General features: G+C 33.1%; 1 protein-coding gene across 1 annotated transcript in view; it reads left to right on the plus strand.

Moving 5' to 3' along the window:
- LOC129219402 (TBC1 domain family member 1-like) overlaps positions 1–19,178 on the plus strand; it is a 122,394-nt gene that overhangs the window by 94,815 nt on the left and 8,401 nt on the right. Inside the window, exons 18-20 of the mRNA XM_054853791.1 lie at positions 603–762; positions 8,569–8,738; positions 10,317–10,484. Coding sequence (XP_054709766.1) covers positions 603–762; positions 8,569–8,738; positions 10,317–10,484 — 498 coding nt within the window. The remainder of the gene's footprint in view (positions 1–602; positions 763–8,568; positions 8,739–10,316; positions 10,485–19,178) is intronic.

The following is a 19,178-nucleotide window of genomic DNA, read 5'->3' on the forward strand; positions in this document are numbered from 1 at the left end:
TACTTTTTACATTGTCTTTGCAATACAATGTTATGCCATCATTTTCCTAAGCTTTGCAACAAATTAAAAAATAAATAAACTTATAACTTAGAGCAGCAAAGAAATTGCAAATGTCTGTTCTGATGATAACTATATTATGACATTCCTAAAACCTGGTAGAATTATTAATAAAGGGCATATAAATAAAATGCAACATTCTATTTAAACCAATTTTGAAAATCACTTGTATGCCAAAATTTTAATCATATTTTTTGGTGAAGTTGGTACTACCACTAAAAGATACGTTGGAATGGCAGATTATTTTACTCTTTTAAGATTCAGGTACTAGCATTTAAAATCAAGATTCCATTTTTTTTGCATACATTTTCCATATATTTTCTTAAAGGTGTTGCAATGCTTCAAAATATATACCCATCAAAACCATTTTTTAGAATATGTCATCCTGTAGCTAAAAACCACTACTATTAAGAATTCTAAAACCTGCTGTAATTTTACTGCATATAAGACTTGTAACTAAATTTGTAAAATGTGTTTGCATTTCTTTCATTTTTAATTATCGATAGCTTTAAAGTAAAATTAATTCATTTTATTTATTGGTTAAGGTTCAAATGTATCAGCTTTCACGTTTACTCCATGACAATCACAAGGACCTCTATGATCACTTTGATAAGTTTGACATTCCACCAGCATTGTATGCAGCTCCATGGTTCCTAACATTGTTTACATCAGTATTACCAGTTGGCTTTGTGGCACGGATTTTCGGTATGTTTCAAATTCACTAAAATATTTCTGTGTTCAAGTTGAAAACGAAACTCATAGTTAGGTTAATTGTTCCCATATTTTCTGGTGAATTACAGTAAAGTTTCAGCTATTAAATACCTGTTAAAACATTCAGTGTTAAGGATAACTCATCAGATGTAATTACTAGAAGGTTTTTGCGTATGTACTTCAGGTCTCTACAGTTGAAAAAAGAACTTTAACAAGTTGATGATATTGATGTAAATGAGTAATAATATGAAGCATATTTAGAAAGGACAAAATTAAAAGCTGTTTCTTTGTATAAATTTCAACTGTTATATACAGTCAAATCTCGATAACTCAACTATTCTTTTATTTCAGAAGTTTTCATCAGGTCCAAAACTCTTGAGACTGTTGTGGAAACTTCCCATAACTTGAACGGTTTAGCCGGTCCCTTGGGACTTTGAGTTATCAAGAGTTGACTGTATTAACATTTAAAACGTTTCAAAAGTTATTCTAATGTATGTTTTATTTCTATTATTCATACATAATAGAATATTATTATTAACGCATAATTCATTAATCTCTTACTGTCAAGTATTAAATAGACCTACATGTGTCACAAAAATGTTCTAATTTTAACATGTAAGCAAAAATAGCTGGAAGTCTTACACTTCCAAAATATACAATTGAGGGGGGAGAGGGGAATAAGATAATGTTTTTCAAATTTTTGTACCAAAAACTGTGTTAAAAAATTAGATAAATAAAAATTAATGTATTAAACTGTTTGCAATTCAATCATTGTTCTTCTAGCATTCTGAAATAAAAATTATTTAATTACATTATTCAATAAATCAACATATTTTGGTCAGGTTAAAATATAGCCAAGAAGTAAATGAATAAATAAAATTAAAATGTGAGACATTAGCCATATTAAAATTTAAATTTGTCTGTTTATGATGGTTTTCTCATTTATAGTCTATTACAGTAAATGTTGGTCAATATTAAACAGTGACTTAAAATGACTTAAGGCTTGCATGTATTTTTAAAGATCCAAAATACAGAATCATTTGGAAGCAATACCAAACAGCAGCTTTATCAAATCAGGTAATCATATATTCAACTATGCTCTTTTTATTACACATCCATCCAAATTCAACTACAAGACATTTTTTGACAATTTTTTTCACTTCTTGGTCAAATGATTGAGTTTAATGTATACAAACAAGCACTTACTGAACTTATTGTTCTTTTCATTCATCAAGTTGTGCCTTTTTGCCTGATTATTATGAGTGTTGGACTTTTTGCTTATTCTTTAAAATTAAAAAAGATCTGATTTCACATATATTATTTCCAGTTTAGATGATGGTAACTGCTCCTGCAAAGATTTATTTTAAGTAATGTTTTCAAAGATGATGTGTGTTTTATAAGTATAGGGTAACTACAAAAATGAGAAAAATATTGCTTCAGTAGTTTATGTTGTGGAAAGTCATTCCGCTTTTTCAGTGTTGACAGTGCTAACTTAAGCAGCATAGCTAAGTCAGGCGGTGGTTTTAAATTGCTATTCTTTCCCCCTTGGCATCATCGATATATTAAATGAAATTTACTTAAAGTATTTTCTTGGTTAAATTGATGAGGTAAGCAGCAAAATGTTAACTATATAATGAGAAGTTTTTTTTTTTTTGAAAAGGATAAGATTATTAGAACTCATTCCTATTAATAAACTAAATTTTTAGCATACAATTCAGTACACTTTTAACCCTTCATTATTGATAGTAGTATGTATGTAACTTTATTGCTATCAATACAATTTTATCGAAAGTTCAATAGATTACATATTTTGTTCACTAGGATCTGCCCTGGAAAGCTGTGCTTTAACATAGAAGTTAGACTATCTTCCATCTTTTGGCTCTGCCAAATTTTGAAATCATGTCATCAACATCAATTGGGTTAGCTTCACCATTTTTAATTGCCAAAATGGCTAATCAATGCAGTCATTTCGGTCATAGCCAAAGTTGTGGAAGCCTATTAGTTGAAATGAACTTTACAGATTTTTAATTGCTGATAATAATTATTTTTGCTGCAGTAAGATAAAACTGCATATCCCATTTCAAAACAAAAAAGAGATAATTGGTCCGAAATTATAAATGCAAAAAATTGTCAATTATTACTATTTTTTAAAGTTAGAGCTAAGAATCATTAGAAAGAAGAACATCATGCTTAGGTTAAAAGTGTCCTGTTTTTTCATTTGAATATAGTAAGTCTGGGAGTTTAAATCATTAGAATTAGTTTCTTGTTTTAAAACAGAGAAATTGTTTACTACTATTTTTGTGATTGCTATTCAGTTAGTTGACTGGTTTTTGTGTTTTTTTCATTTTGTAAGTTGTTAAAATGTAAATAAGTAAATAAATACATAAATAAATGGCATTCAGAGTTGACTACCAAGCCTAAAACAGAATTTAAGTTTTATTATTGCATAAGTAAGTCAGTACTTAAAGCAAAAATTGTTAGATGTTAAAATTAAAAATAATTTTCCTAAAATGTTGAGGCATTAGGAAACTCATTTTCTAGTAAACATGTTATTGTCAATTAACAAAACTCTACTGACAATTGAAAATAACATGTTTTTATGTTATTGCTTATTATTGCTAACTTTACTGGCAGAATTAAAACTCTGCTGGCAGTTGTTTGATAGAAAAAATCACTTGGGAGTCAAGAAATTAAAATGTTAAAATGCAATAACAAGCTGAGTCCCAGGATTGTTTGACAAAGATCCTGAAAATCCTGTCTAACTGCGAGAATCTCCCTCTCCCCAAAGTAACTCCCTCCTGAAACAAAACCTGAAAATATTAAATAAAGCAAAAAAGTCATGTTAACTAGACTGCTGAAGAATGGAACATTTTCATTTTGTGTAATCAGATCAACTAGATCTACACCCTTGTGCAAATTAATTGAAACAAACTCAAAAAATTGAGAAAACTAAGAAGAAATGTTTTTTTTTTTTTTTTGAATTTATATAAAATCAAGTTTTAGTGCATAATATGATTTCCAGGACTTTTTACTAACATTTGGGCATGATTCAGAGTGGATCTTACAAGTAGCGCTTTTTCTTCATTCGGTGGGTCAGAAGCTGTTTCTTCATAGGCTGATTGGGCTGGCCGACGGGCGACAATGAGGCGCCGCCGAACAGTAGATGAGCTAATATTTATTCCATTATCTTTTGAATCTCTATTAAATGCTGCGCTAGAGTCTTTTGATGATCATTTTTACTCTGCATAAGTAGAATATGATAACTTACGATGTTTAAACGAAAAGCAGAAGGGCTAAATTTCGTAAGTCAGTCAACAATGTTACATGCTTATACAAGCAGAGATAATATCACACAGTGGAAGGTGCAGAATCAAATGTTAATGTGAAGAAATGAACATTGGAAACTTGTTAAAATCTTACCAAAAATTTATTGGTCCATAGTAACTAAAATAAATAAACTAACAAAAATAAATTCATAAGAATAAAACCCGGCCATAAGTGGAGGCGGAGTTTGCAACTCCCCAACACCTATCGGACCTAACTCACAAGAGGCTGACGAACACAAAAGAAGAGAGAGAGAACGATTGGAATCGTTCACTATTTATACTTGCCTCATTTGCATATGATTGGGCATCAAAGGATGCCAACCTAAAACTGAAACTTTACACGTGCCGAAAGAGTTGAGAAGTTAATCTAATTTGAATAAAGTAAATTTTATACTACATTACATTAGGAATGAGAACGCGGATAAATATCGTTTACCAATGTCTATCAGAATAGTCATAACTTGGTGTTAACTTCGATTTTCGGCCACATTTCTCTCTCCGCTTTGGAAATATGGATCCTGTTTCTCTATTTTGTTTTATAGTACGGCCCACAGTTGCAATACTCACACCAACTACACTTGAAATCTCTCTATAGGTGTTTAGAAAGAGTAACAATCTCTGTACGCTTTCGCGGTGTCACATCCATTGCTTACGATAGTGAAATCTCAACCGACATTATCATAGCTGCTGCTTTCATCTTCGGAAATTCCTGCACATGCGCTCTCAGAACCTCTCTTTTTGGTGTAAATTTATGCCAGGTAAAGGATTTACTCATCCCATAAATATTTTTACAAATTTTAGTGTGATTGGTGAAGAGTACTTGAAATGATTTTAAAATCAATGGAAAAATATTTTGTTTTAATTAATTTGCACAAGGGTATAGTGGTGGAACAAGCATTTATCTCTTTAGCAGCGATAACATAAAACATATAAAGATAATAATTGGAGAAGAGTTTTGATCCTGATTGCATTTCACCTACTAAGAAACACTCAGAATAGTACCTGGGATTATATAAGAGCAAAAATTGTGGGCAGAATTTATGTGATTAATTGGAACATTGGAGCAAAAATGCCTAAATGTATATGAATAAAATCTTTATTCACGTATAATTCTAAATTAGCTCTTTTTGTGGACCTTTATGACCTTTTCCCTTCGAATGAGGAATATATTTTAACCAAATTCAACTCCATGGGATATATTTCTATTTTACATAAAAACTTGTTTCAAGCCAATGATGTTTTACTGCTAAAATGTTCTTAGGATAGTTCAAGACCTTAACTCAATTGGAAATCTATGGAACAGGTCAAAGTAAATGTCACAAAAAAGTTTTTCAGCAATTCCAATACTGGTATTAGCTAGTTTAAGTGAGGATTTAAAGAACTAGATGAACTTGAGAGGAATGTGTTGAAAGTCCTCACTAAAATGATGCTAAAAGTTAGGCAAATGTCATAAAGGGCAACACTGAAATCTATCTTTTATTTCTTTCTCTTTTCTACTTCATAACTTCTGTTCCAATGCAAGCAACCACTATGATAGTTAACTTTATCAAATAACCACTGTAAAGTACTTTATTACAGTCTTTGTTGAAGTCTTGTAAGAAGTGGAATTTCTGTAAGCACTACAGAAAACGGATTATAATTTTCTACATACCAACCAAATTTTGTATAAACTTTGCAAATTTTTTACAGCGGGTTTTATCTTGTTACAGGGCATTATGATTGCAAATTGATCTCAAGTATAGTCTATCTCTCAGCAGTGCTCATTTGATTTATTGTTGAAACCTATCGATGATTATGAAACTTTTCAAAGTTTACTCTAAACATCAGCCTTTTGTCAGTATTTTATCTCAGCATCATTTTCTCCTTGTATCAATTTACAAAAGGAACTTTCAAAAAAGATGACCCCAAGAATTCTTTGCAAATTGGAGTACTTCTCCAACAAAATTGTCTTTTGAAAAGGCTTTTTCCATTATTGATAATTCCTTTTTTAAGTTAAACTCAACTATGTGTTATTACTTTTGGCAGTGTTGGACTTCTAAGACACTATTCCATATTACATTGCACAGTACAAAAGTACTAAAACATTTTTGCAGGTCAATCAATATAGATTTCTGTTTTTTGAAATTCAGAAAAATTTTTGAAGGCTGTAACTCCCCCTTCTGTTAATTATTTGATATGTTACTACATGAAACAAAATATATGCACTACAACAAAACTGTCAATTTTTTATTACCTCCTTAAACAAGGTACCTGGTGAGGATTCCATCCTCAGCACTCACCTTCTCATGCCTTGGACTATAATGATATGATGACTTTAGACAGAATTAAATGTCTTTTTTCCAATGATGTACATAAACTGGGTTGAAATCTATGTATTGAATATGAAAAAATGTGGGAATAACAGCTCGATGCAGCTATTCCAAATTTTTTTTTATTTTTAAAGACCTAATGATCCTCCTTAAAAGATACTTTTTCTGTGCATCGTAGTGAAAACTAAAACTTAGTTCAAAATGTAAATTGTATTTTCTTACTCTGTGCTTTATTTTCATTAGTGCAGTTGTGCAGTATGACATCAATAATTCTTGACACTGTTGTGAAAAATCATTAAGCCATACATTTTGTCAGCTTGTTGGCCAAAAATTAATTTAACAAAAGCTTTAAAACCGTTGTTTGAAATATTAGTTTCGTCATATGATAAAGTAACTTGAAAAGTTTAAATCTGTTGATTTCAACTGGAATATTAACTTTCCATAAAGAAAAAAAAAAAAAAAAAAAAACAAAGCCTAACTTTTGTGACATGTTAAAAGAGCCCATGTTAAAAATAGCTTATTTAATAATGGCTTACATACGTTTACAATGTTGAAAAAACATGACCAATCGACGAAAACAAGCAATAAATGTAATAATATTTTTCAAAGGTAACTAACAACACTGTATATCAAAAAATATGCAACAAACAATAAAGTTAGCATGACTCTGGAAAAAGAGAGGTTACAGCATCACAAAATTTGCTTATTTATTGTTTATACTTTATTTGAAAAATGATTGTTGTCACCCTCTGTCGTTTTCCAGGGTATTATTTCTTTTTCTATTTAGCAACCTTGGAAATTTTTATAGCAACCAATAGAATCCAAAAATTTTTCTAAGCATTTCAATTAGTATTTAGCCCATTCTCTTTTAATAGCAGCTCTCAACTCATCAATTCTAACTAGTCTTGTGCTTTAAGCATTGTGTTTGACATTTCTCCACAAAAAAAAAGAAAAGAAAAAAGTCCATCATTTTGAATCCTGGAGGTAACTTGGAACTTCCTCTTCATCCTACTCAAATGTTTTGCAGGATAGCAGTCAAAATAAGCTCTCGTGTTGTGATGGTAGTGGGGAGGTTCTCCATCGATCTAGAAAGTACCATTCTTCATTCCTTAACGCATTTGGAATTCAGATTCTTGTAGACTGCATAGTGATTTCTTGTAGAGTGTTTATATTTTATTTGGGCTCTCTGTATATCCCTTACAGTTTGTATATTCAGCATTTCTTATTCTTCATTCCTTAACGCATTTGGAATTCAGATTCTTGTAGACTGCATAGTGGTTTCTTGTAGAGTGTTTATATTTTATTTGGGCTCTCTGTATATCCCTTACAGTTTGCATATTCAGCAGTTCAAAATGCAATCTTGTTGCAAGAGGGAAATCAAATGTACTTATTGTGCTAGATTAATAAAAATTGAGTTAATAAATGTTAATATTTAGTAGAAGTTATAAATATCTTGTCGCTCATAACGTTTCTTGAGTGACCAGAGACCTAATTCAACCCATTTCATAGTATTTCAATCGAGTTACAGTTTATAAAACAGTTACAAATCTGATTCTATCTTGAATATTAGTCATAGAATATATGTCAATTAAAGTATACTTCAATTATGCTCTGTTGCTGCGCATCACATGTTTGAGAAGTAAAAAAAGTCAAGTGCACTCTTAAAGTCCTAAGTTGTTGTAATGAATTGAACATCATCATAAAATTGACCATGACCAGCTATTTGCTTTACATTTTTATAGTAAGTTATCTATCACTTTAAAAAATGCAGTCCAAAAAAAAAAAAAAAAAATCTTTGAAATGAGCACCTGGGTTCTTTGTTTCAAATTTCAGAAACATGTTCTGTTTTTTTTATTTTACCTTTTCAGTTTTATACTATCTGTTCAGAGTTATGAATTATTGCCCTTTAACCTTAATCAAATACAATTCACAGAAGAATAAAATTGCAGGTTCGTTTAAAAATAAACGCAACAAAATTGATTCTGGAGCGTAACATAATTTATTTCAACACCCTTTTCAAAAAAAAAAAAAATGTTGTCAAAAGCCAAAAAACTGTTGTTCAACCACAAATAACAAACAAAGGAAAACTTTAAGATATTATCACTTATTGACATATGATTGAACTCAGCACTATTATCTCTCTTAAGTCACCTATTTCATTGTAGATTTTTTATTGTTTGATGGAATTCAAGTCATTTTGAAAATATCATTTTTACTGTTGACGCATTTGAAGAGTAAAATTCTTGAAACTGATAGCTTTGAGTCTACCATGGCTATTTTAAAGACTGATGTTAAAAATCTTCCAAAGTCAGAGATGGCAGATATAGTCAAACAGGTAAGAATAATTTTGTGTGTGTGTGTGTACATTTTTTTCTTTTTTCTACAAAATGAGACAAAAAGAGTTGATTACTTTTTTCACCATAATGGCAGTGTCTATATACGATATTAATTCTGTTTTATGCTGGGTTATATAATGTTTACGAACTATTTTGTCTTTAATTCACCTTCAAGAAAACTTTTTAAAGATAAATACAAATTGAATTATACAGCTTTTCTCTGTTTGTTCAATTTTTATTTGACTTCAATTTAGTTATAACTACCAGTTGTTATGACTCCAACTAACTTTGTGATTTTGAGCGAGCCTCAACTGCACTGCCCCGAGGAAATAAAGGGATCTGAAATTTTACATGTTTCATATTTTTTTAATTTTTTTCATCTATTGTACTTTTTTATAGTACAAGCTTGCTTATTTGGTTTCCTCTAAAAATAAAGAATGAAAAAAATCGTTAAATTTGAACTTTTATCTATTGTTAGTATTGGAATCCAAAACTTGTTTCTTCAAATATCTCAAAAAAAAAAAAAAAAAAACTCATTTCTGCAGATACTGTGCTTTGCCTTCCCATGGCAGTATATACTTTCATGTTTTCCTTCTCCTTCCACCAAAATCCTCAAAATCGGAAGATGAAAAATTCTCCTCTATAGAAATTTAACTGTGAAGGATCGAGATGGGAAGTTACTTTGATCTTGCTGTAACACTTAGCTGAGATCGACATTCACACGTGCACTAACACCTGGAGACAAGACATGCTTTTACAAAAACTAAATTGGAAGTTAACTTGGCCCTTAGATTTTCTTCGTTGATTCCATTTTATACATTAAATTCAGGGTTGAAAACTGCTCCGCATTTTGTGGAGTTGCTACGTACAAATGGCGAAACTCCGCGGCTCTGCATAGAAGTTCTTTTGCTCCGCAATTTCCGGCCAAACGTTTTCAGGCTTAAGTTTTGCTATTTTGTCATAACAAACAATTAAAAATGGGAAATTAAATATGCGTATACTCAAAGAATGAAATACTAGTGTTTAAAGCTGTTTCACTAATTTAAAAATAATTATTTTTAGACTAGTACTCAAAATGATTATTAAAGACCTGAAACAATTTTTGTAAAGTGGTTTTAGTTATTTTTATTGATTTTTATACAGAATACCCAACTTCTCCGCAAAATTTGAAATTGCTCCTCAAAATCACCACAAATACTCTTCAAATTGCTCCTTGAAGGTTGGCAACCCTGTAAATTGTAAAATGGTGTATTATTCATAGCTTCCTTTTAATGACACAAGTGTAGAAAAAAAATGAAAGTCCAAGAAATTTTAAAAACGAAAATTTTCTGATTTGGCTAGATTAGAAAGCATATTTTTACAACTTATAAAAATGCAGGCTAATTGTTACCAATAGAATTCATAATTATGATCAGTGTATAGTTATTGAAGCTAAGTAAACAAGAATCTTTCTAGCAGAAAAAAATCAACAAAAGATAAGCATTTATTATTTTAGGTGAATGGATGAATTACTCTTTATCACTTGTATTTTTTTAACTGTAAAAATCACATTTTAACATTGTATTTTTTATGTATAGATAACTACTTTAGAAATTAGTAGAGAACTACAAGCTTATGAAGTAGAGTATCATGTTCTGCAAGATGAAATAAACTCGCCATCTAAATGTAATGAAGAGCTGGAAATTCTCATGCATGAAAACAAGTTGTTAAAATCAAGAAATATGGAATTAACTGAACAGTTATCAGTAAGTTGTTATAAGTGTTTTTTCCTAATGTGTTTCATTCAATATTTGGCATGCATTTATGAATATACGTTGATGCATAATGCAGTTTTTACTGAAATATAGTCATGAATTCTAGGAGATATTTAAATTAATGTTTGAACATTTTTTCTCTTAATAACGTATGGAGGTCACAGCTTATTAGTGTAAATTAAACGTTGATCAAAAGTCTAGAAGTCTATTCTGTTCTACAAGCTACTGACATATGTAAAGACAAACCTTTTCTAAAGTCACTTTTAGGGGGACTAAAATTAACTGATTTTACAGTCATTTGGGATAGTTGGATACTTGGAATAAAGGGAAAAAATAAAATACCTCATTTTTGGTAATTTTAGGAGCTAAACTAAGTATTGACTTGACAACATGAAGACGACTATTGGAGAGCATGTGTTACTATGACATTATTTGGAAATGACCTTGTGAAAAAATTGTTTATTAAGTTCGCTTCTTTAATATTTTTCTTACCAGCAAGTGAAGGAATTTTAGCTTTTCATATTTATTCCAACATGTTTTACAGAAAAAAAGCAAGTATAATATATATATATATATATATATATATATATATATATATATATATATATATATATATATATATAAAATAATAATAATAATAATAAAAGTGAAAGATATTGAAAAGACCACACCAAAAGCCCATAGATACGCAACGCAGCAAAACTAAAAAGCCAAGTAAATATAGAATAAGCAAACTAAATTTCAAATATTAAACAAATTATATAAAAATAATGATGATAAAAAGGAAAATTGCAAAAAGTTATTAAATAGGAAAAGATAAAGTATGAATCCAGAGCTCATCAGCCGCGGAGGATTCATTAGTTATGGTCAAAAGACCAAAAATTTAACTTTGAACTAAAAGAGAATGTTTAAGCTCCAGTACATACAAAATAGAGTAACATTGGGCAAATGCACCACTTGCTAAACTATAAACATTAAACAAGAGCTCAAACCTAAAACTAAAAGCAGGGGGTTTCGCCTCGACTAATTAGGAAAACAAGTTCCGATAATTAGCCATCCACAGGACAGTACTTGCAAATAACAAAATTATCTTATCTTGAAATCCATGTAAAAAGAGACAATTCCGATGTTCAACATGATAGAAATTCTTTCCAGTTGTCAACGTAAAATTAAAAGATAAATTCAATTCCATAATATTACTCCAGAAACATACCAGTCGTACGTTTCCCACGTGTAAAATTCATCCACCCCGGTGATCCACAAAAATGGTTTGTCACGGTTGTATCATGCATTTACACAGTTAAACGGTTTCAAAAAAAGCAAAATGCTCATCAAAGGCATCTTAAGCAAATGTTTTCAACTAGAGTTTTAGGAAAGTTATTATTAAAAAGTATGTTTTTGAGTACTGAAATTTCTTGATTTATGCAGAAATGGTATTGCAAATTCTTTTTATTCTGATAGCTTGCGAAACAATGATGCTAATAAAAACCATTTCACTTAAGCAGGAGGAAAAATCTTGTATGCTGTTAACTGTGAAATTAAATTCGCGCCTTTTATCATAGACTGTAGTGTAACAATTTGAATCAATTTGTATGTTGATATCCAGGAAATTAAAGCTATTTTGATTGAAACTAGTCTTTTTGAGCGTTCATGAACTATGATAAATAGTTTTCCTAAGTTCAGAAAAATTCGGAAAATTTATATACAATAGGTCATCAATGTATCTACAACAAAGAGGTGTAGAGGAAGGATTGTCAATTAAATATTTTCTCTCATAATATAAAAGAAAAAGGTTGGCTAATGTAGAGCTAAAATTAGCTCCCATTGCAATGCCATTAATTTGTAGAAAACATGAATTACCATTTTTGAAAAAATAATTGAAAATACAAAATTTAAAAAGACCAAGAAAAAGCAACTCATTAAAATCAAGGGAATCCTTGACAGAATTTAAAAGTTCTGACACAGAGGAAAAAAGTTCAATGAGTGTGCTATTGGTGAAGAGGTTTTCAAAATCAAATGTTTCCAAGTTATTTATATCAAGCATATTAAGTAAATTGATCACTTCTACACTATTATTAACAATCCAAAACCAATTCTTTTGTTGAAGTTTAAGTTGTTCGAGAATTTTTTTGAGAAACTGTTCAAGTTTTACACTCAGATTTTTTCCGATGGTGTTGGTGGCAGAACATATAAAATGAAACCCAACAGGTGTTTTATGAAATTTTGGAATTGCATATAAGTAAGGTAAGTTAACAGAATCAGGACTTGGCAATTTAAAAAGTTTGTAAGCAGCAGCAAATTTTTTGATGATGGAATATTCATTTAATTTGGAGGAATTATAAGTGGTGGTTTTTTCTAGTTCATTTTTCAAAATATTAGCATATAATTTTTTGCAGCTGATAGAATAATTAGAACTGGCTTTATCAACTACTGTAAAGACAAAAGATTTTTTAAACTCATTAATGGCATTATTTTCATCAGCAGAGAGATGGAAGTATGAAGATTCTGTGTTGACAATATCACGTAAACATGATTTCAATTCAATTAAAAAGTGATGTCTGTATTCAAGAAATGCATTAAGTGGAACATTAAACTGTCATTGGAATCCCCCCCTCACTGAGTCACTTTTTATCTTTTTTTTTTTTCAAAATTGCATTCAAAATTAAAAAAAAAAAAGCTGCTATGTAAGAGGAAAAACATAACAAACTGAGATGCTGCCAAACATCAGTAGTGACTAAGGCTTATAAAATGGGGGGGGGGGAGATCATAAAAACTAACCATCAGGAAAACTTAACAGACAAATAGAATCACACTCAATTGCAACTTTACTTTTTCAATTGCTAATCTATAAGTTAATTCCAGCTCATTTCAAGTATAGCCATGTTTACTTTCAACTCACTAGACCATCTCTAGTAACAGAACCCCATATTTAACTAACTAGAATCTGAAAAATATCATTATTTCTTTTGTCAAATTTTATTCAAAAATTCAAACAAATATGATCCCATTGAGATCCTAACTTGAAATTTCGTACAAACAAAGATAAAACACACACAAATTTTTGAGAATTTTTGAAACAAAAAATTGTTTTCTGAGGAATTTAAAATTTAAATTTCATTTTTTTTAAATGAAAATTTTTATGAAATTAGTCATGTTGCATATCATATTAATCAGCAACTAATGTACTTTAAAACACTATTTACCAAATCTTTCTATCTATATTTGGTTCTGAGTTATCGTTTATTTTATGTTCAAGTATCCATGAAAGTATGAAGTATAAAGTGAAAAGGGTGCGCTTAAAACTAATGCGAGCACTGAGACCTCAGGTGTATTGTACTATCCCTGCTTAGACTACTAAAGGAGCCCAGTAACAGAAATAAATTTCAGCTGTTGCCTGACCGAAATTCTAGGCAGTTCCCAGGGATCTACATAGTGGTATCCCAAGTGCTCAAATCTTTGTGCAGAGTAGAAGTCACATTCACATAGCACATGAATTGAGCTTTCATCAGCCATATGACATCCTCTACACTAAGGATTGTCGGTAACACCCATCAGATTAAGATCCCTATTAAGAGAGCAGTGTCCAGTTAGTAACCCAACAGACTTCTTGATCTCATTCCTACTCAAGTTAAGCAGTTCCTTGGATCTAAGCCAGGGAGGCTGCTGGTTCAGAGTCTTGGCCTGTCTTTGAGAGTCGGACTGAAGCCACAGGCCATATGATTCATCCATAAGAAGGTTCTTTGCAGCAGTCCTTACTGCATGTAGGGCAGGCAGAGGACAGGCTCGGGTCCCATAAATGGTGCATTGGAGCCCTGCTTAGCTAACTGATCTGCCAATTTGTTACCCACAATGTCACAGTGACCAGGAACCCAGTAAAGGGAAACCCTATTATTGCCAGCTAGTCTTACCAGTGCATTATGGCACTCCCAAACGGTTTTGGTAGAGAAGCAGTCTCGATTGAGAGCTTTCAACACAGCTAGGCTATCAGAGAATATTCTGATAACCTTCCCGCTTATGCCTTGTTCTAGGCAGTTATTTACACAAGCCAATATGGTTAAAGTTTCTGCCTGATAGGCAGTAGCAAGCTTCCCTAATGAGAAGCACAGATTTGTGTTATTGCTGCTGCAGTATGCTCCGGAACCAGTTCCAGATGCAGTCTTTCTGTAAACCAGATTTCGTGCGCTTTGCCAATGATATCCTGTACGTCCTTCCATTGCTTTCTCGACGGAAACACAATTTTATAATTGGCATTAAAGCTGAATTGTTTTAACATCCAGTCAGAAGGCATCATAAAGTAAGGATGCTTACTAGTCTTTGCACATAGTTTATCGTACAGAGACAGGTAATGAGGAGACTTCCAGAGACCCATGAGCTTGAGGCGGTACGCACACAGAATTGCCTCCATTTTCACTTGCTTATGTAGCGGAAGAAGGCTAAGAAGGAGCTCAAGGCTATGGGAAGGAGTAGTTCTCATGGCACTAATGATTGCAATAGTTGCCATCCTTTGTACTTTGGTGAGGCAACCCTCAGCCGTTACGGTACAGGTTTTACCCCACCAGGCAATTACCCCATACGTAATCGTAGGTACAATTACTCTAGTATAAACCCAATGAGCTATTAGAGAAGAACCCCTATTATTACCAATGGCATGCCTGCAAGACCAAAAGATCTTCTTGGCCTTATCGGTAATTAGCTTAAAGTGAGGGTTCCATGTGAAAGTTTTGTCAGATCACACCCAGGTACTTGATCTCACTAGAGTAGGCAAGAGGAGAACCAAAGAACTCGATTATCTGCAAGTCTTTGAGACGTTTTCGAGTGAAGGGAACCAGATAGGTCTTGTTCAGATTGACCGTAAGACCTGCCTCCAAACACCACTTTTCAATTTCCTTAAGGGCAGACCTCATGAGATTTGTAATAGTATCATGGAACTTGCCCCTTATAACAAGGGTTATGTCGTCCGCATAGCCAATGCAGTGCAGACCTTTGCGACGAATTCTTTCCAGAAGTTCATCAACCACCAGGCACTAAAGCAGAGGGGAGAGAACACCCCCTTGTGAGCAGTCACGGCAGTTACCCACCATTATATGGTTTCTGAACAATTTAAATTTTAAATTTAAATTTCATTTTTTAAAAATTAAAATTTTTATGAAATTAGTCATGTTTAATATGATATGCAACAGCAACTAATGTACTTTAAAATACTGTTTTTCAAATCTTTCTGTCTATATTTGGTGCTGAGTTATCGTTCATTTTATGTTCAAGTATCCATGAAAAAAAGAGGGTTTTTCCAAAAATCAAAGTCTCATAAATAAAAAAATAAGAGATAAAAATCTAAAACTTTTGATTGCCTTGAGGGGTACAAGCGATGAGCCAAATTTCAAAGAAATACAAAATGGTGAGGGAAAAAATTTTGGATTATATATACTTGACATGGAATACAAATACAAATGTGATGACCAGTAACAGGTCCTTGGCCCAGCTAGGCTGGTCCTAGTCAATTTATTAGTCCTCAATGAAGATCAATGGCCCTCTTAAAGCTATCCATCCCCTTGCTCATTACCACCTCTTCGAGTAAGCTGTTCCAACTGTCCACAACCCTACTAAAGTAGTAGTTTTTCCTTATTTCCAGGTTAGCCTGAGATTTGAATAGCTTAAAACAATGACATAAAAATTAAAACAATCATAATCTAAATCTGAAAGCTCCCTTAGTAGTCCAGTTACCCTTCTTTGAACCCTTTCCAATACAAATATCTTTCCTCAGATAAGGCAACCAAAACTGCACAGCATACTCCAAATGGGGTCTTACTAAACTCCTATATAAAGGCAGAAAAACCTTCTTAGATTTGTTTGAAATAGATCTGATAAACTCAAGCCTTCTGTTGGCTTTGTTACTTGCAATACTGCACTGTTGACTAAATTTGATGTCCTGATTTATTAAGATACCCAGATCAATAATATTTTCTGCCTTTCTAATGATTGAACCCTGTAAATGATAACTGGTACGCTTATTTCCATGACCTAAATGTAACACTTGACATTTCCCTACATTAACTGCCATCCCCCACTTATCCATCCACTTAGTAATACAATCTAAACCCTCATGAAGCTGTTTTACCTGTTCTTCATTTTCTACAATCCCCATAACTTTTACATCATCAGCAAAACAATTCATGCTTCCAGAAATATTCTCATTGATGTCATTCATAAAAATAATAAACAAGAGAGGCCCTAAAACTGAACCCTGAGGAACCCCACTTAAAACATCATTCCATTTAGAATGATTTCCCCTCACAATTATTCTTTGTTTCCTTTCAGTCAGCCAATTTCTAACCCAAAGTAAAGTTTTTCCTTCTATTCCTATATCAGCTAATTTGCGGAGAAGAGCAGCATACGATACCTTATCAAAAGCTTTTTGAAAATCAATGTAAACTACATCCACACACTTTTTGTCATCTAAAGCCAAGGTAAGCTTGTCATAAAATGCAATAAATTAGTAGCACACGATTTACCTTTCCTGAACCCATACTGCAAACTAGTCAACAGACTATTAGTCTCTAAGAAATTCATAATATTAATTTTGATCAAAGTTTCGAAAACTTTACAAACCACTGAAGTCAGACTTACAGGTTTATAATTCCCAGCATTACCTTTAGACTCTTTCTTGAAGAGTGGCGTTATGTTAGTCCTCTGGCACTGTCCCTGAGTTGTAAGAAGCATTAAAAATATTTAAAATAACATCCACTAATTCCTCTGCAAATTCAACTAAAATATTTGGATAAATATTATCTGGTCCCGGAGCTTTAGTTGCTTTAATTTTTTTTTAAATGAAATAGAACCTCCTCCCTGGAAAACACAGAATTCTCCAGCTGCATAATAGCTTGTGTCTTGCTAGAGTCAACTGTTGAGATACAGTTATCATTAAACACACTGGAAAAAAGTTATTAAGAACATTTGCAATATCCCTATCGTTTTGGATAAAATTTCCATGCTCATCAATCAATTGCCCAGTTCGACTATTTTGAGCTTTTCCAGAATTAGCGTAAGCAAAAAATCTTTTAGGATTCCTATCAATGTTATCTGCTAATGTGTATGTGTTTATATATACACTGGTTTGCAAAAATTAAGGACGAAGTCAAAAAATTAGCATATCAGCTGAACGAAGAGGCAGAGCAGACAGAAAGACCAATCAGGAGATTAAGTAAGGTGATGTACGGTAGCACATGCACAGATATGCAGGCAGACGTAATGGGGGAGTGTCTGAGTAGTATAAAGCATGTTGTCGGTGTAAGATCAGTATTTCTGGCAAAGAGATTGCACGCCGTATAGCAGTTAAAATCACACCGAGTTGCTGCTTCAGCGAGAAATGGCGAATAATCAATCTGTTAGACGACATCTGGATGCTTTTACCCGAGGTCGAATCATTGGGAAGTTGGAGGAAGGCCGCAGTGTGACAAGTGTGGCTGCAGAGTTCGGAATTGCTCACAGCATCGTTTCACGACTTTGGAGACAATTTCAAACTACAGGAACAGCTATCCGGGGGTTCAGTAGTGGTCGTCCACGAGGAACCACACCCGCAGATGACCGGTATATTGTCTTACAGGCCAGAAGAAACAGGCGGCAGGCAGCGGGAGAAATCGCTAGACACACGACACAGGCGACTGGACGACCGATATCGCGTTTTACCGTGGCCAGAACTCTGCATGGTGGTGGTCTGTTTGCACGACGCCCTATACGGTGTGTACCTCTAACGCCTGCCCATCGGAGAAGGCGTTCTCTGTGGTGCCGGGAACACCGGAATTGGAGAGACAATGGATGGGGGGGGGCATTCCACGGTATTTTTGACATTTATGTAGAGTCCGTAACGTGACCTTTTTTGCCATAACTTTTTAATTTACTGTTTGATTAGCATATTATTTCATTTAGATCTTTTCCTACCAACACACCAGCTGAAATTAAAATAATTTGCAAATCAAACAGTAAATTAAAAAGTTATGGCAAAAAAGGTCACGTTATGGACTCTACATAAATGTCAAAAATACCGTGGAATGCCCCGGGGACGAGTACTCTTTACAGATGAGAGCAGATTCAGTCTGAGTAGCGATTCTCATCGCATACTCATCTGGAGAGAGCGGGGAGGCCGCAATCATCCCTCGAACATCATTGAAAGGGATAGGTATGGAGGTTGCGGTGTTCTCGTTTGGGGAGGCATCATGCTTGGTAGTCGTACAGAAAATCACATCTTCAACGCAGGTTCAGTCAACGGGACCCGTTATTGTAACGAGATTCTTCTTCCATATGTGTGTCTTTTTAGAGGCGCTATGGGTCCGCTGTTCCTTTTCATGGACGACAATGCACTATGTAATCGCACAGTAGCTGCCGAACAGCTCTTAGAGAGTGAGGATATTGAACGTATGGATTGGCCGGCACGATCTCCGGATCTCAATCCCATCAAGCATGTATGGGATTTTCTAGGCAGACACTTGGCAGCTCGTACCTTACCACCAGTAACGATTCGGGAGCTTCGATTGACGCTGCAAGACGAATGGGCAGCAATGCCTCAACAACTTATGTACACCCTCATTCTCAGCATGGGCAGACGCTGTGAAACCTGCCTAGCAGTTGGGGGAGATCATATCCCCTACTAAAGTTCGGATGTTTCTTGCTGGACACCCATCACAGGGATGT

This window comes from Uloborus diversus, chromosome 3 (assembly GCF_026930045.1).
Source record: "Uloborus diversus isolate 005 chromosome 3, Udiv.v.3.1, whole genome shotgun sequence".
Classification (NCBI taxonomy): Eukaryota; Metazoa; Arthropoda; class Arachnida; order Araneae; family Uloboridae; genus Uloborus; species Uloborus diversus.